Below are 20,560 nucleotides of genomic sequence, written 5' to 3'. Positions count from 1 at the left end.
GGTTGTTGGGGGGGGGGGGGTGGGGGGGGAGGAGGGAGAGGGAGAGATCATCGCCAGCCTGGAAGTGATTGGTGGGGAGGGAGAGAACGGGACCAGCCTGGAGAACGAATGGGAGGTGGTGGGGGGGAGGGGGGATGGCGGAGGGAGGTGATCGAAGGCCTGGGGGGGGGGGGGGGAGGGAATGGGAGGCCTTGTGGGTGGTCTCCAATCGCGGGTGGTGGGTGAGGCAGGGACGCTGGATCCAGGAGGTAAGTGTAAAGGCATGTACCTCCTGGATCTAGCAATCCTCGCTTTCCACTAACTATTGGGTTTCCCGAGGCCTGCGAGATCTGATGAGCCACAGTTAAATTTAAAATGCAGGTTAAGTCTGAGGCACACAACCTCATTATAATATTTAAATGGATGACCTGCCTCCTGGGAGCGGTTTGGCTGCCCGCCCCCCCGTTCTGATCAGGATTCAAGTTTTTAACACGTTATCCTCCCACCTGACCCCAATCTGCCCGTTTTTTGGGGTTGATGCAACTAAAATGAACAGAGCCATAACATTTGGTACCCCATCGATTAAACATTCACTCCCTCCACCACCGGCGCACCGTGGCTGCAGTGTGTACCATCTACAAGATGCACTGCAGCAACTCGCCAAGGCTTCTTCGGCAGCACCTCCCAAACCCGCGACCTCTTCCACCTAGAAGGACAAGGGCAGCAGGCGCATGGGAACACCACCACCTCCAAGTTCCCCACCAAGTCACACACCATCCTGACTTGGAAATATATTGGCCGTTCCTTCATCGTCGCTGGGTCAAAATCCTGGAACTCCCTCCCTAACAGCACTGTGGGAGTACCTTCACCACACGGACTGCAGCGGTTCAAGAAGGCGGCTTACCACCACCTTCTCAAGGGAAATTAGGGATGGGCAATAAATGCCGGCCTTGCCCACATCCCATAAAACGAATTAAAAAAAATTATCCCAACGTGGCCACGAGTTAGCCAACCTGTCAGGCTGGCAGCAGTGACTGAATAAGGGTGGGCCGAGAAATCAGCGCGGGCTGGCTATCGGGCGGTGACTGAGCAGCTGAGGCTCAGCTGCTGAATCCGCGCGCTGAGGCTTCGGTTGCTTGAAGTGCAAATTGTTAAAATTAGGAATGGGAGGAAAGTGAAAATTATAGTGGAATTTCGCTGGAGCAATGTTGCGGGGGTGGAAAGATAAAAGAGCAGCGATGATAGTTTTCTTTCTGCGTGATGGGTGCCTTGTTTGCTGCCTTCAAGATGTTTAAAATGTGTATCATTTTCACATGAAACACGTACTTACACTGTACAGCTGCATTCAAACAGCACGGCCTTCCAGTGACTGTGCAATCCTAATTCCGATAGCTACAGCCTCTGTTTATTGTGCTTCTGTCTGCACTGCTCAGGTTAAATGTACAGAACAAATCTTCTTTTCTGAAAATGTCCCTTTAAGGAGAATATGACATCAATTTCTTTTAAAGCAATATTCAGATGTTCTCTTTTAACTCATTTTTAGGTAGGATGGTGTTTCGGAAATGTCAGCGCAGGAATTAAAAAAAATATATACATTTATATTAAAGGTTATTTTGTTATCACAGGAGCCTTTTATACTCTGTTTATATCACAGCCCAGCCTTTGGTTGCGATGCTGTAATACATACCCCATTTACCTTACAGAATCAAACAGCAACAGAATCAGACGTGACACTGTAAAATATAAGGAAAGACTTGCATTTTTAAAGCGCCTTTCACAACCTCAGGATGTCACAAAGCGCTTTACAGCCAATGAAGTGCTGTTGATGTCACTGTTGTAATGTAGGAAACACGGCAGCCAATTTAAGCACAGCAAGCTCCCACAAACAGCACAGACAAATGACCAGATAATCTGTTTTTGGTGATGTTGGTTGAGGGATAAATGTTGGCCACGGCACCGGGGAGAACTCCCCTGCTCTCCTTCGAAATAGCACCACCTGAGACAGCAGATGGGGCCTCGGTTTAACGTCTCATCCGGAAGACGGCCCCTCCGACAGTGCAGCACTCCCTCAGTACTGCACTGGAGTGTTAGCAGTCATGAAGCTACCCACTGATAGAAGGCTTCCTGAGGTGCCTCGGACCACTGCGGTGGCATATATCCACAACCACTTATGCCCAGCCTGCCATATTTGGTTGCGGGCAGGCTGACCTCCCAGACACATCCACACAGGTCAGGAGTGCATGACTGGCAGTGCCCGTCTGTCCCAACTCTTGCCCCAACATCGGGGGCCTGACTGGCAAAGTCGTAAAACATGACTTTTGCACTGATTGCAGCACGTGCTCCGTGACTTGCCTCTGACACATGGTGGAGTGACCTGCTGTTGGATCCTCCCCTGTGGGATAAATGGCTCAGATTTGGCAGCAAGGGAATCCAGTTATAAAATAGCCCTGCTTTTAATGGAGTTAGATTTACATAGAATGTACAACACAGAAACTGGCCATTCGGCCCAACTGGCCCATGCTGGTGTTTATGCTCCACATGAGCCTCCTCCCACCCTACGTCATCTAACCCTATCAACATAGCCTTCTATTATATTCTCCCTCATGTATTTATCTAGCTTCCTCTTAAATACATCTTGACGTAAGAAAACTACTAGGCACTTGGTCTAAGCGTTAAACAAAGCTTTAATCAACTGTTTTACAACATGGAGGTCTAGTTGTGTCCTTCACTAGTTCCTGTTAAGAATGTCCTGCGCAGGCTGGGCCCGTGCCCGAGTATTTATACTCTCCCTGGACAGCGCCACCCGCAGGCCGCTCAGTATTATTTCATAAGTCTTTCTTTCATGAATGATTGATTCATGTCACATCTATACTATTTATCTTAACTACTCCATGTGGTAGCGAGTTCTACATTCTACACTCTCAAGTAAAGAAATTTCTTCTGAATTCCTTATTGGATTTATTGGTGACTATCTTATATTGCTGGCCCCTAGTTTTGGACCCCCCCCACTTGTGGAAACATCTTCTCTACATCTACCCTATCAAACCCTTTCATAATCTTAAAGACCTCTATTAGCGCACCCCTCAGTCTTCTCTTTTCTCGAGAAAGCAGCCCCAGCCTGTTCAGCTTTTCGGATGTGATTTTCAGAAGTCCTGCAGTATAAGACACTTTTATATTAAATCCGGGACTTTGGGAGAGTGATGCAGATACAACCAGTGCTAGTGTTCGATTTAGTGTACTTTCAGGAGTGCCACTGATTGAAGGATAGCCACGAGTTGTCAATCGGCATCACTTAGCACCTCTGAGCTTTAATGCTTTACTGAGGGATTTCTGCATTTTTCCAAGGTGCTGCCCTCCAAAGGAGGCCTGAAACCGAGGCCCAGTAAATCTCTTCCAGTGGGTCAGGAGGATGTACGAGATCCCATGGTTCTAATCCAAAGGAGAGCCGGGAAATTCCTCCCCCGCCCCCCGGCCAAGTGTCCTGGCCAGCATTTCGCCCGCGACAAACGCCACCAGAAAAAAAACAGAACAAACTAATCACTCATCACGTTGCTGCTTGTGGGATCTTGCTGTGCACAAAATTCCCCTCCACAACAACGGTGACTTCTGAATCACTTCAAAAGTAATTCATTGTACCGCGTGGTGCTTTGTGGGCATTTCTGTGAGACGCAGCAAGATGCTAAATCAACGCGCATTCTTTCTGTCAGCCGTGGCTCAGTAGGTAGCACTCTCGCCTCTGAGTCAGAAGGTTGTGGGTTCAAGTCCCACTCCAGAGACTTGAGCACTTGAGAAAATGTAAGCTGACACTCCCTGTGTAGTGCTGAGGGAGTGCTGCACTGTCGGAGGTGCCGTCTTTCAGATGAGACGTTAAACCGAGGCCCCGTCTGCTCTCTCAGGTGGATGTGAAAGATCCCACGGCACTATTTCGAAGACGAGCAGGGGAGTTATCCCCGGTGCCCTGGGGCCAATATGTATCACTCAACCAACATCACTAAAACAGATTCTCTGGTCATTATCACATTGCTGTTTGTGGGAGCTTGCTGTGCACAAATTGGCAGCTGTGTTTCCCACATTACAACAGTGACTGCACTTCAAAATAATACTTAATTGGCTGTAAAGCGCTTTGGGACGTCCGAAGGTTGTGAAAGGTGCTATAGCAATTCTTTCCTTCCTTCCTTTTTTACTTTCTTAATGTTACGCGATTGTTTGCCACGGATCTGGTCTTCCCTGTGGTGATGGACACAGGGTGTTATTCCGCTGTTGTCACTTTAATCTGTTGCATTTCGGCAAGTTAATACCGCCCGGCTAGATTGGTCGGGAATTTTTATTTCTGTATGATGGGTTTTTAGCTGTAAAAGCTACAACCTCGAGGTGCGAGATTGCCCAGTTCCCACCAGGCATTTGACAAGTGGACACAATAATAAGCAGGCTCCAGGGTTAAGAAGCGAGTGTTTGCACAGGGATTAAATGATTGCTGACGAGCGCAGCCAACAATAGCAAAATAACATCTGTTGACGGTGGGGTTCTTAAAGGCACAGCCACACGGCCATTGCTCGTGGCACACAAAAACAACTTGGTCACAGTTTAAACTCTGGCGTTTCACAAGCCACAATCTGAGATCTGTTTGCAGAGAAGCAGGGAGAGTGCAGATTATAGAATATAATACACAGTGAGCTGAAATTTGCACAAGGCAAAACGCTCCTCAAATATCAGTCATTGCTCCCTCAAATGGCTCGGTTAGTTGACTGCACTGGGTGCTGCATGACGCAGTGCCACACTGTGTTGTGTGGTGCATTTTGCCGTAGGGAGACCTGTAACTAATCTCAATTAACAGCCGCGGGCCTGAGCTAGGGTTGCCAACTCTGGGTGCGCGCAGTCATGGAGGTTTCATCACATGACTGCCTGCCGCCAACCGTCCCGCCATTGGTCGAAAGAGTCTTCATTAACCAATTGAATAATTCTTGGCCGCCAGTCGAAAAGATATATATTTTTTTCATTGCCAATATTTTCACAACTAATAAACAGAAGTGTTCAAAGGAAATGAAAACAGGCACACAATTTTCAGCGTAAGCTCGAGGAACAGCACCTCATCTTCCGATTAGGCACTTTACAGCCCTCCGGACTCAATATCGAGTTCAACAATTTCAGATCATAACCTCGGCCCTATTATATTTTTATATATTTTTTATCCACACCTTTGGTTTGTGCCTTTTCCTTTTTTCTCTCTCCCACATGGCAGCTGTCTCTCACTCTGCCAACGCATTTCACACTTCATCTAGAGCCATCTTTTGTCTCTTTACCTGTCCTATTACCATCTCGTCTCGTCTTGAATATCTCTTAATGTCTCTTCACCTCCCAGACCTTCCCTTTTGTTCGTTCATCCCCTCCCCCGTTTCCCAGCCCCCAAACTGGCCTTTTAATCGGTTTCATTTCCTGCCTTTTTTTTCTCAGTTCTGAAGAAGGGTTTCGACCTGAAACATTGACTCTGTTTCTCTCTCCACGGTGTTGCCTGGCCTGCTGAGTTTTTCCAGCTTTTTCTGTTGTTATTACACAATTTTATTTAATGCCCCTCTGATTTTCCCCCCGGGTGTTGCTCGCAAGCAGTGGCCTGGAGCTTAATCTTCAATTCCTGGAGACTCCAGGGCAATCCTGGAGAGTTGGCAACCCAACCCTGAGCCCTATTTCAGCTGATATTTCTTAGTCATGGCATGTGAACCGAGAGGTTTGGAGACGGCTGTGATCTTGTTCACGGATAAACCCTAAATCAGAACACCTAGAGCTGTTAGCACCAACCACTTGAGTTACATGCAAATTAATGCAAGTATTGACTTCAACTTTATATGTGGCCCTTGTGGGTCCATGGTATGAACCTTCTAAGTCACACATCATCCCGACCTGGACATATGGCGGCCGTTCCTTCATGGTCGTGGAAGCTATGCTAATGAAGCAGTTGAGGAACCAGATTCTGTCAGACTGCGAATTCCCTCACTAGCAAACATTCGTCAGTCGCCAGATTAGCAAAGAAAGTGAATCACTATCTCGACTGCCAGGACAACACTTGGGTGGCTGCCATCGGCCTCGGGGTCAGGCTCAGCCTGTGACAGCCTCTGCGGTCGTATACCGCACCAACGATTGCGCTCTAGGCTCGCAGGTGAAGAACAGCCGCCTGCTGAAGGTATTGTCGCTTCCGGCAGCCGTGGAATTGCACCTCAAAAAAAGCCAGTGCCATCAGCGCAACAGTGACTGACATGAATCGGTCATTCATGAAAGAAAGACTTATGAAATAATACTGAGCGGCCTATGGGTGGCGCTGTCCAGGGAGAGTATAAATACTCGGGCACGGGCCCAGCTTGCGCAGGACATTCTTAACAGGAACTAGTGAAGGACACAACTAGACCTCCATGTTGTAAAACAGTTGATTAAAGCTTTGTTTAACGCTTAGACCAAGTGCCTAGTAGTTTTCTTACGTCAGTGACTACACTTCAAAAGTACTGAGTCAGAGGGTTGCGGGTTCAAATCCCACTCCAGAGACTTCAGCACATAACATAGAATTAAATAGAATGTACAGCACAGAAACAGGCCATTCGGCCCAACCAATCCATGTCGGCGTTTATGCTCCACATGAGCCTCCTCCCCTCTTTCCTCATCTAACTCAATCAGCCTAACCCTCTATTCCCTTTTCCCTCATATGCTTGTCTAGCCTCCCCTTAAAGGCATCTATACTATTAGCCTCAACCACTCCCTGTGGTAGCGAGTTCCACATTCTCACCACTCTCTGGGTAAAGAAGTTCCTTCTGAATTCCCTATTGGATTTCTTGGTGACTATCTTATATTGATGGCCTCTAGTTTTGCTCTTCAACCGCAAGTGGAAACACTCTCTCTGTGTCTACTCTATCAAAGCCTTTCATAATTTTAAAGATCTCTATTAGGTCACCCCTCAGTTTTCTCTTTTCAACAGAAGAGGCCCAGCCTGTTCATCCTTTCCTGATAGGTATACCCTCGCATTTCTGGTATCATCTGGTATCAATCTAGGCTGGCACTCCAGTGCAGTGCTGAGGGAGCGCTGCACTGTCGGAGATGCCCTCTTTCAGATGAGACATTAAACCGAGGCCCTGTCTGCCCTCTCAGGTGGACGTAAAAGATCCAAAGGCCCTTTTCAAAGAAGAGCTGGGGAGTTTCTCCTGGTGTCCTGGCCAATATTTATCTCTCATCCAACACCTAAAACAAATACAAAAAGAAAATACTGCAGATGCTGGAAATCTGAAATAAAAACAGAAAATGCTGGCGATACTCAGCAGGTCAGGCAGCATCTGTGAAGAGAGAAACAGAGTTAACGTTTCAGGTCGTTGACCTTTCGTCAGAACAGTTCTGCCGCGTTTCCCACATTACAACTGGCTGTACAGAGCTTTGGGACGTCCGAGGTGGTGAAACATGCTGTACAAATGCAAGTTCTTTCTTTCTTTCTTTCTTTCTTTCAGGAGAGGCGGGGGACGAAAGGAGAACTGAGAGAATCAAAATCCGCCGGCGATTTGCGGTCAGGAGAGTTTTCACTCGGTGCCGAGAGGTTGGCAGAGATACGTACCGCGTGAGCATAAGAGCTGTAGGTGTTGTTAAACTGGAGCGGCATCGGGTTGAACATGCCGAACTGGCCCACCATGTGCTGCATGCGCCGTAATGTGCGCTCCTTGTCTGTGTCGGCGAACTTCACCACGAGGCTGGAGGACGCTCCCTGAAAATGCACACAAAGAACACACGTCAGCTACAGGGACCGACTCATCCACCTTCCTGTGTCCATTATGCGGGCTCGCTCACTGAGCAACAAGAGTCAAAGGTGTTCACAGTACGGAGGAGAGGCCACTTGGCCAGTCCAAGCCTCCAGGGCCCTGCCCAAGTGGCCACTATTCTTGCATCAGCCTTCACCGGTGAATGCCAACTGGCTATCCGTCTGTGAAAGGCACCACAGCCCAGTCTGATGCTGCACCGCCCACCCCTCCCCGCCCTCCACCACCCAGACACATAGGTCTCAATGTTAACTGTCCCCACAACAGGCGGTGCAGGTTGGGGGGAGGAGAGTTTAAACCCTAAAAATTGTGGTCCACGTTCCCCAACCCGCCATTGGTGTTTTTACGACAGCAGGTTGCGTAGGGTGAATGTGTCCCGTCTTGGAGAGGTGGGACACTTCATTTACATATTTTAAATTAGGCTCCCACAGTGCAGTTGGGAGGCCGATTTAAATTTACCAGCTGCCGGCCGGGTTTCCCAGGGCGCAGGAAACCCGGCAGCGAAATGGAGGCGGGAGCTTCAGCGGGTAAGTGCTCTTTACAGCACTCCTTGTGGGCCGGGAGGCGCACGAGTGCACCCCGCTCCCTCCCCCCGCCCCTCAAGGAAGCCTTCGACCTCCCTTCTGACGATCGTAGCCTCTCTACCCCCCCCAACGCAATCAGCGGCCTTTCCTCCCCCCCCAACCCCCAGCCTCCCCAGCCCCTATCTGCAGCCTGCCCCATGATCCCGATTGCCAGGGACCAGCCACCTGCCACTGGTTTTCCCCGCCCGACCAGCCTCTCAATTTAGCAGACTGCCAGGTGGGAAACGGGGGAAGATAATTTAAACGAGGCCCCGCTGTTAAATCTATCAGGACCTTCGTGATCCCAGCCATGCTGGATTTCCCCCACGCTATCGCGGTGGCCCGCTCGCTGCCCCCCCCCCCCCACCCCGCCTCCCCGTAAATACCGGGGTCACGCGCTTTCCAGCAAGGGTTTCTGTAGTTGCTCAGGAGCAGAAACTTTGGTCAATTTTCCCTTCTGTAACCCGGTGGCACTGAGGCCAATTGTAGCAGCGCAGGTCAAGGCACGATGGGCCGAATGGCCTCCTTTTGTGCTGTATCATTGTATGTCAGCTAACTCAGACTGGTGATCAAAACTGGGACCTTATCATAGAATCATAGAATACTGCAGCACAGAGGGAGGCCATTCGGCCCATCGAGTCTGCGCCGGCTCTTTCGAAGAGCAATCCAGTCAGTCCCACTCCCCCTGACTCTTCCCCCCATACCCCTGCAATTTGCTTCTCCTTCAAGTATTTATCCAATTCCCTTTTGAAGGCTACTATTGAATCTGTATCCACCGCCCAATCAGGCAGCGCATTCCAAATCCTCACCACTCGTTGTGTAAAAAAGTTTTTCCTCATGTCGCCTCTGGTTCTTTTGCCAATCACCTTAAATCCGTGTCCTCTGGTTACTGACCCTTCAGCCACTGGGAAGCAGTTTCTCTTTATTTACTCTATATCTGAACCCGTCATGACCTTTGGCTTTAACCTTTGCCCCTTTGAAAAGAAGCTTCATCTTCTGCCAGGCCTCACTATCCAATGGGAGCAAGCTCCGACAAAGTGGGCTTTCATTGGCTGAAAGATAGCGTTAAACGGCCAAATTGTTTCTCCCAGCCAATCTAAAGGGCCGTTTCTACGCACAGGAAGTAAAATAAAATCCCCGTGCGCGTCTTATTCACATAAACCTCCTCCAACTTCCACAAACAACACCACAACGAGCCAGTTATTTTGTTAGAAAAAAAGGCTGCTCTATACATATTATAAAATATTTACGCGTGGGTGGGAATAATTAAGACTAAAATGATCATCTCGCCGTTCTGATGACAAGAAACCACTCGCGCTTCACTCTTGTGACTTATGGTGTTGTCTGAACCTCTCGATAAGGTTCTTTTCTGCTAATGGTGCCCTCCCACCCATTATTCACAGGGTAACAGACTGTGCACCACACTGAATGACCCAGACACAATATAAAAACGTCAGCGGATAGTCTTCGGTGTCAGTCTCATGTTCTTTCTAACTGGATATCCACCTCAGGGTTGCTTCACCACAGACCCTCTGCTAGATTGGCTGGTAACCGCAGTGCGATACTGAATCGTTCTGATCTATGCTGAATTAGGCCATACCAGCCTGGGCAGCGGTTGGCGGCTGAAATTGGCTTCAGTGTCCTCGGGGGCCATGGAGGAGAAAAATTCAGCCAGGGTTCTTGTTACGAATTTTTATCAGGTGGCCCTGTTGGAAAGTGTGCACCTGTGTGCCGGTGTGTGTGTCCGTGCATGCTTGCGTGCTTGTACATGTGTGTCTGTCTGTGTGCATAAGTGTCTGTGCATGCGCATGTGTGTGTCTGCATGTCTGTCTGCGTGTGCATTTGTGTGTATCTGCGTGTATGCATTTGTGTGCGCGCGCATGTGTTACGTGCATTTGTGCGTGTACGTGCATGTGCGTGCGCGCATGTGTGCGAGTGTGTGTATGCATGTGTGCACATGTGTATGTGTACATGTGTGCGAGTGTGTGTATGCATGTGTGCACATGTGTATGTGCATGTGTGCGCGCGCATGTGTGTGAGTGTGTATGTGTGTGAGTGTGTATGCATGTGTATGTGTGCATGTGTGTGTGCGTGCATGTGTGCGAGTGTGTGTATGCATGTGTCCACATGTGTATGTGTGCATGTGTGCAAATGTGTGTATGCGTGTGTGCACATGTGTATGTGTGCATGTGTTTGCGCGCATGTGTGTGAGTGTGTGTATGCATGTGTGCCTGTGTGTGCGCACGCATGTGTGCGAGTGTGTGTATGCATGTGTGTATGTGTGCATGTGTGCGAGTGTGTGTATGCATGTGTGCACATGTGTATGTGTGCGCGCGCATGTGTGCGAGTGTGTGTATGTGTGCGCGCGCATGTGTGCGAGTGTGTGTATGCATGTGTGTATGTGTGTATGTGTGTGCGCGCGCATGTGTGCGAGTGTGTGTGTGCATGTGTGCATCCGTCTGCGCGTTTGGATGTCGGATGAGTAGGTGATCAGACTCGGCTCTGATATCTCCCACCACCTGCCAATACTCACTGTCTAAGTTCACATATAGAATCACAGGAACGTCAGCCCACCAGGAGCTTGTTCACTTGGCCCGTTGTGTCTATACACATCAAGAATGGCCATATGGGTGAGGTACAGTTTGAAAATAATGTTCAAATTGGTTATGGGAAGAAAAGTGCCAACTGAGCTCAGCGGGTCGTGCTCTAGCCTGGGTCAGAGGGTTGTGGGCTCAATCCCCACTCGATAGGACTAAAAAAGAAAGACTTGCATTTATATAGCACCTTTCACGACCACCGGATGTCCCAAAGTGCTATACAGCCAATGAAGTACTTTTGAAGTGGAGTCACTGCTGTAATGTGGGAAACGCGGCAGCCAATTTGCGCACAGCAAGCTCCCACAAAAAGCAATATGCTAATGACCAGATAATCTGTTTTTTAGTGATGTTGGTTGAGGGATAAATATTGGCCCCAGGACACCGGGGATAACTCCCCTGCTCTTCTTCGAAATAGTGCCGCATGATCTTTTATGTCCACCCGAAAGGGCAGACGGGGCCTCGGTTTAACATCTCATCTGAAAGACGGTACACTCCGGCAGTGCAGCACTCCCTCAGCACTGCACTGGGCGTGTCAGCCTAGCTTTATGTGCTTGAGTCCCTGGAGTGGGGGCTTAAACCACACAACCTTCTGACTCAGAGGCGAGTGTGTTACCCGCTGAGCTACAGCATGAGAGCCCAGCATTGAGGGGGTGCTGTATTGTCAGAGAGCTGACCTTCTATTGAGATGTTAAAATGTGGCCCTGTCTACTGGTTCCGGTGGCTATAAAAGATTCCACGTCACTGGAACAGGTCAACATCCACCCTTAACCAACACCACCAAAAACCGATTAACCAGGCAGTCACCTCAATCGCTGTCTGTGGGACTCTGCTGTCTGTAAAATGGCTGCCACATTAACCCGCCTGACAACAGTGACTGCACTTCACAAAATAAATCAGTGGACGTGGAATGCTTTGTGACATCCTGAGAAAGGTTACAAGGTGCTAAATAAATGCCATTTTATTTATTTCTTTTAACTCAGCTCATCGTGAAAATCGGATTCAAATACAGATGGAAGTATGCAGCAGGTCAGTCAGCATCTGAGAGCGAAAGATCAGCAGATCTCTCAGGTCCTTCTTCAAGGTTGCATGCAAATCATTAACCTATCATTGGGCCGGATATTCCGATGCCTACGGGTGTGTAGGGGTTGTGTACCCACCCGTAGGGACATCGGAAATGCCGGTTTCAGCGCATGCGCTGAAAACTGGCATTTCCGTTCTGTCAAGAATGCTCTTGACAGATCGGACGCCTGCCCTGGAGAAGGGCCTCTGCGGGCGGAGAGTTCCGCTTTCTGTAGAACCTCCGCCCGCAGAAAACCCTTAGAAATCTTACGCCTGATAAAAGCAGGTGTCAGGCCTGTTTTTACCAGCATAAGATTTGAAAAAAGTAAAAAAAAAAATTTCACTCATTTATCATTTAAAAATACTTTTAAAAAAAGGTAAGTTTATGTTTAGCCTCGTAAAAAACTTTAATTATTTTTTTCAAAAAATTAAATTTTTGTTTAAAATATTTAATTTATTGTAATGTCAACTAATTTTAAAAATGTGATGTTTTTTAAAATTTATTTAATGTTTTACAGTGTTTTTGGAGTGATCTCCATTCATATATTTGACAGGTCTATCTGTCAAGTGTATGAAGGGAGATTCCCTTCTCCTATTGGCTCCCCATGGCCCACGTGATCCCAGGGACGCTTGCGAACCGCCTGCGCCTCTGGGATACGTGGGCCCCGCGCATTTGGAGTTTGGAGAGGCTCAGGAGCGGAACTATACGCACCTCGGGAGCCCTCAGGTAAGTGCGCAGATTTCTTCCAGATCGGAGGCCTCCGCACGCAGGAAGCCTCTGATCGGAAAATACGGCCCATTTTTTTCCAATCTCAACGGACCCATTTCACATTGAATGAGTCTCTGGCCTCTGTTATTCTCTGCCTAGTTGTAAAATATTTAAAGAAAGAAAGAACTTGCATTTTAATGGATTTTCCATTGGGAATGAGCTGAAAGGATTTTCCCCAATTTTTTTCTGGCCCTGTCTGAAGGTGCTGGCTCTCGCTAAGGCAGCGTCCTCCTCCAATACCTCAATTCAATTGGCCATTCTTCTTGTGTGAGCCTAGACGGTGAGTGTTGATAAGAGTAATCGACCGTGGGAGGAATCACAAGCCAAGACCAATTCTGCTTCCACACAAAGTCCACACAGACGTTCTTTCCAGCAGTGGTCACAGGGTAATGATCCGGAGCGGGGGAACGCTGATTTTGTTTTCCTCTCTCCCTAGCCTGGGGAGCCCGAGGCCAAGTATAGCCCCCCAACTACACCCACCCCTCCGCCCCGCCTCCACACCAGGCTGCAACAAGTTAACTCAGGATGAAACCTAACATCTTCCTGGTCAGTATAACTTGATTCCACAATGGGCAATGCACTGACCCAAATGGGCTTTTATTTATGTTTTTATTTATTCACGGGATGTGGGCATTGCTGGCAAGGCCGGCATTTATTGTCCATCCCTAATTGCCCTTGAGAAGGTGGTGGTGAGCCGCCTTCTTGAACCGCTGCAGTCCCGTGTGGTGAAGGTGCTGTTAGGGAGGGAGTTCCAGGATTGTGACCCAGCGACGATGAAGGAACAGCGATATATTTCCAAGTCGGGATGGTGTGTGACTTGGAGGAGAACTTGGAGGTGGTGGTGTTCCCCTGTGCCTGCTGCCCTTGTCCTTCTAGGTGGTAGAGGTCGCGGGTTTGGGAGGTGCTGTCGAAGAAGCCTTGGCGAGCTGCTGCAGTGCATCTTGTAGATGGTGCACACTGCAGCCACGGTACGCCGGCGGTGGAGGGAGTGAATGTTTCAGGATCGACGCACTTTGCAATGAGACAGTTCCACCGCACATTGTCCAGTTGCATAATGAGGCCAGGATGTACGCTTGTGATTAACTCCACAATTGTGAACATTTTTTTGCTTCAGTCCCAGCTTTAAGGGGTGGCTCGGAGGGTTGGAGTGAGTGACCTGACCTGAGGAACAGCTGGCTGCCTTCCTGCTGAGATACAAGCCGCCAACTCAGACTGACTGAAGTCTGGGGAGCACTAAAGGCAACGAACCAGGCCAGGTACCAAGCAGCTGACATAATTAGTTAATGAGCTGCCTGCCGGTGTGTGTCTTGGTATCTTTAGCAGCCAATTGCTTCTTAATACTTGAGGCATTAAGCTGAACATACTCATTTCAAAATATTATTCTCAGCTCTGCGGATTAATGCTCATCCCTCTGCGGAAATAGGGATCTATTGAAATGTGCAGTATGTGAATAATAAGGAACAACAAAAGGGTACTTTTATAATTGGTTTCAGCACAGCAGGGCTATTGGTTCCTCTGCGTTTAGGCCCAGCTAAATGAGTTCATTCTGGCCTTTAGATCATGGGTTTTTGCATTCAACGTGGGTTTTGCCCCTCTAGATTATCTTCGTTTTGTTTTTTTGAGTCGAGGGATGTGAGCGCTGGGGGAACGGAACACTTCCCATTCCGAACAACAAGTGCCAGCTTCGAGCACTGCCGGGTCTCGTATCCCGGCTTCAACCTGCCCTCCCTGCAAAAAAAAACAGTCCAGCTATTGATCAGCCCCTTGGCAAAGAAATGTTTCCTGGCTCCTGCCCTAAATTTGCCCTTCACATCCACCAAGTCTAGCCCCCCAACTACAGCCGCCCCCGCCTCCACACCGGGAACCTTGACAACCAGTTAATCACTGGGTACAGTCACATTCCTCAGTGCTCCTGCCCTGGCGTGCGTGAAAGTGTCATTCCTCGTTACTCTCAAATGTCTTATCAACATAAGAAGGCCAAAAGAAAATTAGCAAGCAATTCGAAAGCTGTTTCGGTTTCTTGTCTGTAAACCATAGAAAGAGTCACGGCATTGCTAATTTAGTCAGAGAGCTTTATTATGAACAACACATGGTAAGCTCTCTCCCAACGTGTTCGGATCTACTATCGGGCCCACGCAATCTGCACGTGTCACCACAAACACAACCTCCTGCGTTTACAGGGAGCTCACACTGTTTCCTCAAAGGGGCAGCTGACCCGACAGAACTCACCGCCATTGTTTGACTGCCGTGTAGCGCGTTAATGGCTGCCTGGGCTTCTGCGTGTGTTGAGAACTTCACAAATGCACAACCTGCAGAGAAAACAGAGGGGGCAACAAGCATAGAATTAGCTCGAGTGTACAGCACCGAAACAGGCCATTCTGACCCAACTGGTCTATGCCGGTGTTAAAGCCTCCTCCAACCCCTACTGCATCTCACTCTATCAGCACATCCCTCTACTCCATTCTCCCCCCTGTACTTATCCAACGTCCCCTTAAATGCATCTCTGCCATTCGCCTCAACCACTCCCTGTGGTAGCGAGTTCCATCTTCTCAGCACTCTCTGGGTAAAGATGTTTCTCCTGAATTCCCGATGGGATTTATTGGTGACTATCGTATGTTTATGGCCCCCTAGGTTTGGTCTCCCCCCACAAGTAGAAACATCTTCTCCACGTCTACCCTATCGAACCCCTTCTAGAGAAGAGAGCTCCAGCCTGATCGGTCTTCCCCGATCGTTGAAACCTCTCAGTTCTGGTATCAGTTTAAACGGAAAACATCCAACATTCACGAAGAAGATCTCAACTTCACGCTGTTGAAGACCGATGACTCACCTTTGCTGTTACCATCAGGTCCTCGTAGAACTGTGCATTCCTCTATGACACCAAAAGATTCGAAGAGTCTGTACACATCGTCCTCCGTCTGTTGTTTGTTTAACATGCCCACAAATAATTTTCTGTCTTCTGAAACAAAGAGATATATTGTTTAGTAAAGTCCAGAGTCCACAGATCTGTGAATAGGAGTGGGGTTGTTTAAATGGAGCTGTGTTTTTGTGTTAATTTTGTGCTCATTGTAATAGCGTCACCTGGTGACTACTGATGTATATAATAATAAAGCACATGGGCAGTACAGTTCTTACTGGAAGCCATGTTGTGCAGTTGTATATATATGCTGTGTCCCAAGATATAAGAACGTAAGAAATATGATCAGGAGTCGGCCACACGGCTCCTCGAGCCTGCTCCGCCATTCAATAAGATCATGGCTGACCATCGACCTCAACTCCAATTTCCCGCCCGATCTCCATATCCCTCGATTCCCCTAGAGTCCTTGGGCTGGATTTTGTCAATGGGGAGCTGTTGGAGGCGGGACTCCCACTTGTTGGGTTTTAGTCCCGCCTCCATCGACTTGTGGCCAACCCACGTTATTTTCCCTTGATTGACCTTGTTAAGCCCGCCCAGCGGGTTTAGCAGGCCAATTAAGGGAAAGCCAGTTACAGGCGACGTCAGCGAATGCGGTTTCATCTGTCAAGAGCTTTTGACAGATGAAATGTCATCATTTGACAGCTCTGTGAAGCTATCAAACACGGACAATCTGTCTTCTAACTTGAGTCCTTCTACTCAGACTCAGTTAGAGATCTCTCCAGACCAGAAAGCAGAGGCTGCAGCTTTTGACAGTTCAGCGGCCATTCTGCTTTCTGTGCCGGTGAGCTGAGGGACTCCCGAGACCTGAAGGGAGGAAGCCCGCAGGAAGAAGTGAAGGTAAGTAAAACTTATTAAAACACTTTACACACACCTCACACACTTACCTCTGCACACATGCACCCATTACTCACCTGCACACCGGACATCTCGGCCCCTCCGACCCCCGCTGACCGACGGCCCGCCTTGCTGACCCTGGCGAGGTTCGGAGCCATCGGGAAGCCCACACTCCAGGGCTCAAAATAGGGATTACCCAGAAAACTGACTGCTAACTACCTGTTAACAGGCAGTTAATTGGCATTAATCCCCTTCCCGCCTTGAGGAGACGGGACCCGGCGCGGGTCGGCTACCCGCCTCCTGGCAAGATGGCATAGAGGCGGGTTGGGTACCCGCCCCCAAATTCTGCCATTTTCCCGGCAGTCCCGCCTCCAAACCCGCCTCCCCAGGGCTGGCAAAATCCAGCCCCCAAAATCTATCTATCAACTCATCAAGGTAAGGGATGTCAGTGGGGAGTGAAACATTTCTCATTTTTGGGCCACCCAAGCCACAAATACTTCCAGATTAAGTCCAGCACAGTTAGAAGTAGAGTTAAACCCCCCTCTCATCTGCCCGACAAATCTCTAACTTCTGAAGAGCACACTCTACTGCACCAGAGCCTCCGCAATCTCCACCCTTATCTCCCTCAGTAACCCAGGATGCATCTCATCCGGACCGGGTGACTTTTCTACTTTGAGGACTGACAACCTTTTAAGGCCATCCTCTTTATCTCTTTAATGCAATATAAAAAAAATACTACCATCGTCGACAGGGGTGGAACCACCATTCTAATGTGTACTGAATGGAAGAATTGAATGTAACAGGGAAAGGTCATTAACCCCAACAAGCCCACCACTTTTACATAGACCAACCCGACGTACCACTTGCTCACCACATTATTAGCACTATTTCTAGGTATGCAAAAGTAGGGTAGTTGGATGCAGTGATTGGGGGACTGTAGGGGAGACCAAACACAGATTGGGTGACCGCTTTGCGGAACACCTCCGTTCAGTCCGTAAGGGGGACCCCGAGCTTCCGGCCGCCTGTCACTTTCATTCACCGCCCCATTCCCACTCAGACCTCACCGTCCTCGGCCTCCTGCATTGTTCCACGGAAGCTCAGTGTAAACTCGAGGAACAGCACCTCATCTTCCGATTAGGCACTTTACAGCCTTCCGGACTCAACATAGAGTTCAACAATTTCAGATCATAACCTCGGCCCCTATCACATATATATTTTCTCTTTTTTATCCACAATTTTTGTTTGCCCCCCCCTTTTTCCCCCTCCCACATGGCAGCTGTGCTTCATTCTGCCGGCGCAATTCACACCCCATCGAGAGCCATCCTTTGTTCCTTAACCTGTCCCATTACCACCTCCCCTCGCCTTGAGTATCTCTGAATGTCTCTCAATGTCTCTTAATCTCTCCTGCTTTCTATCCTATCACTGACCTTCCCTTTTGTTCTTTCATCCCCTCCCCCTTTTCCCAGCCCCTAAACCTGTTCCATTTCCTGCTTTTTTCCAGTTCTGACGAAGGGTCTTCGACCTGAAACGTTGACTCTGTGTCTCTCTCCACGGATGTTGCCCTGACCTGCTGAGTTTTTCCAGCATTTTCTGTTGTTATTTCGGATTTCCAGCATCCGCAGTATTTTGCTATCATGTAGGTTTATCTGGATGGACTGAATGGCCTTGCTCATCTGCATTTACCTTGCGATCTTGCAAAATGTAAAAGCAGAGAGATTCAGTTTAAGGCTAACACAGAACACTGGCAACAACAAACCTTTCCTTAACATTAACCAAATACATACAAGAATAATATAACGCAGGGAACCATCGCCCCATCAGCATAGATGGGACACCAGTGGAAGTCGTCAGTTGCTTCCGATTCCTGGGACTGCAGATCTCTGATGACCTGGCCTGGAACCATAATACTGAGGCTATGCTGAAGAAGGCACACCAGCGCCTTTACCCTCTACGGTGCCTGAGGAAATGCGGCATAAGCACACAGTGGCTTGTGAACTTTTACCGCGGCACCATAGAGATCGTCCTGACGGGTGGTGTCAATGTGTGGTATGGTAACACCACTGCACAGAACAAGAAAGCCATCCAGAGAGTTGTGAATACGGCAGAAAAGATCATCGGGTGCACACTTCCGTCCATCGAGGAGATCTTCCAGACCAGGTGCCGGAACAAGGCCCGCTCCATCATCCAGGACCCCAATCACCCTGGGCACAAACTGTTCTCCCTCCTGCGGTCCGGACGTCGGTACCGCAGCATCCGAACCAGGACCAGCCGGTTTAAGAACAGTTTCTATCCACAGGCAGTGCGCCTACTGAACTGCTAATCGCACTGCCCCATATATTATAGTTATATGTTTATGTAAATATATATATTATACTTATATTACCATATATTTATCATATTACATTACTATTATTTCCAGTGGTAATTGAGGCTTTTTTGCACTATTCATCATATCCTGCAACTTGGACTGTTATTGCTATACTTTTTGCTTATTTGCTTATTGTTTTTATTTATACTTGTTTTTATTTTTTTGCTTTTATATTATATGCTTGTATTGTGGGAGTGAGTGGGGAGTAAGCATTCCATTGTACTAGTTACATATGGCAATAAAATGATCTTGAATCTTGAATCTTGAATCTTAAATGTGACTCCATTGTTCCTCATTCTCCTCCAGTTGCCTTGTATCATCACAAGCCCCCATCATGATGAGCTAAGACTCTCCTCTTCTATAATAAGGACTGTCTCATTCCCATTCCAATGTCATGGACCCACGGAGCCACAGTTAGGGCATCTCACTTAAAGTTTAAATTCTTCATTGCAAAAACAGATCACACGCGGCATTAATAAGGACCGCGCACCGGGATTGCACCCAGGAGGCTTTTAACTGGGAAACTGTAGGAACGGAGGTTCCTATCTGAGTAAAGATATTCGACTCGATGAATCAAATCAACAGGTTTTAATGAACAACGAAGTTAACAGGGAAACTACAGGAGAAACGGTACACAGGTCTAATCAGCTTGCTGGGCACTCGATGACTGCTGGAAGATTCTGGAAGCTGACGTCATGACGTCATCGCGTTCTTCGCGCCACTGGCGGTCACGTGATCTGCGTCATGACGTCATCACATGGAGTGCAGGAAAATACAATACAGTACAGTTAACAGGCAGTTTAAAGGTGCAGTCCGCGGCTGCACTACACTGTAGTTAAAGGGATTATTACTAATTGTTCTGAGACCCTTGGTGGCTCCGCCACAAAACCTTAAAAAAAAAAGGCCCACAGTATAGAATATCGCCAAGATTGAAAAGAGTAAAAGACAAGAAGAAAATAGATCAGGAAGTAATAATCAGGCAATGTCAACCTTAAGTTTAAAAAAAAAACGTAGAAGATTTTAGGAAGAAGGAAACACTGGGGGTGGAGCTTAATCTCAAGGGTTCAAGTGATCAGCATCATCAGTCAGGTCTGAGTTGAGTATATATGATGATCAATATCTAGGGGTGTGTTGCAGAGCAATTGAAATATAAAGCACTGTCTTTACATATATTAAAGCAATTGCCAGAGGTGATTCAGAGCTGTGGAAGGTAATGAAACTGAACAGAAATGGTGCTATTAACTCAAATGAGTGGTGCATCATAGCAAGTGAATCAAATGGAATGGGGTTTGGGACCATTTGACTTAAATGGAAAGGGTTGTGGGCAATGTGCCCTTTAACTTTTTTTTCTTGGGTGCGCTGCCCCTTTAAGGGGCTGCGCGGCCCATTTAAATTTCCGCACAGGCGCTAATTTTTTCCCCCATTGTAAAGCCGGCAAGCGGCCTATGCGGGGACCTCCGGGGCGCTGCGGGGCCTGCGCTGCTTAACGGGAAAACATTGGTTGTGGGGCCTTGTGATTTAAGCAGAATGCTGTCTGTGACCTACATGGAAAAGGGGTCTGCGACTATATGACTCAAATGGAATGATCTATAGCACCACAATACAGACTGAAGGGACTTCCTGCCACGTGGCTCAAACAGCAATAATCTAAAATGTTATTTAACAGTTAGATACCAAAAGCTTGCGGCACACCAGA

At 48.2% G+C, this 20,560-nt stretch overlaps 1 protein-coding gene and 1 long non-coding RNA gene across 8 annotated transcripts in view; one reads left to right on the top strand and one right to left on the bottom strand.

The window, feature by feature from the left end:
- The window catches only part of LOC147108053 (CUGBP Elav-like family member 4), a 520,783-nt gene that overhangs the window by 55,370 nt on the left and 444,853 nt on the right, over nucleotides 1-20,560 (bottom strand). For 5 of the 7 annotated variants that reach the window (XM_086004501.1, XM_086004503.1, XM_086004506.1 and 2 more), the window contains 3 exons: nucleotides 15,576-15,704; nucleotides 14,978-15,057; nucleotides 7,562-7,708 (listed from right to left, as the gene is read on the bottom strand). In XM_086004501.1, coding sequence (XP_085860627.1) covers nucleotides 7,562-7,708; nucleotides 14,978-15,057; nucleotides 15,576-15,704 — 356 coding nt within the window. The remainder of the gene's footprint in view (nucleotides 1-7,561; nucleotides 7,709-14,977; nucleotides 15,058-15,575; nucleotides 15,705-20,560) is intronic. The other 2 variants (XM_086004502.1, XM_086004505.1) reach the window with 1 other exon arrangement.
- On the top strand, nucleotides 12,874-15,879 carry LOC147108054 (uncharacterized). The gene is made up of 2 exons (XR_015080512.1): nucleotides 12,874-14,004; nucleotides 15,380-15,879. It is a non-coding gene; the product is annotated as an uncharacterized LOC147108054 (long non-coding RNA).

This window comes from Somniosus microcephalus, chromosome 13 (assembly GCF_052327205.1).
Source record: "Somniosus microcephalus isolate GS21.2 chromosome 13, FLI_Smic_1.0, whole genome shotgun sequence".
Classification (NCBI taxonomy): domain Eukaryota; kingdom Metazoa; phylum Chordata; class Chondrichthyes; order Squaliformes; family Somniosidae; genus Somniosus; species Somniosus microcephalus.
The sequence above is the reverse complement of the archived record's forward strand: the minus strand, read 5'-3'. Positions and strand labels throughout refer to the sequence as shown.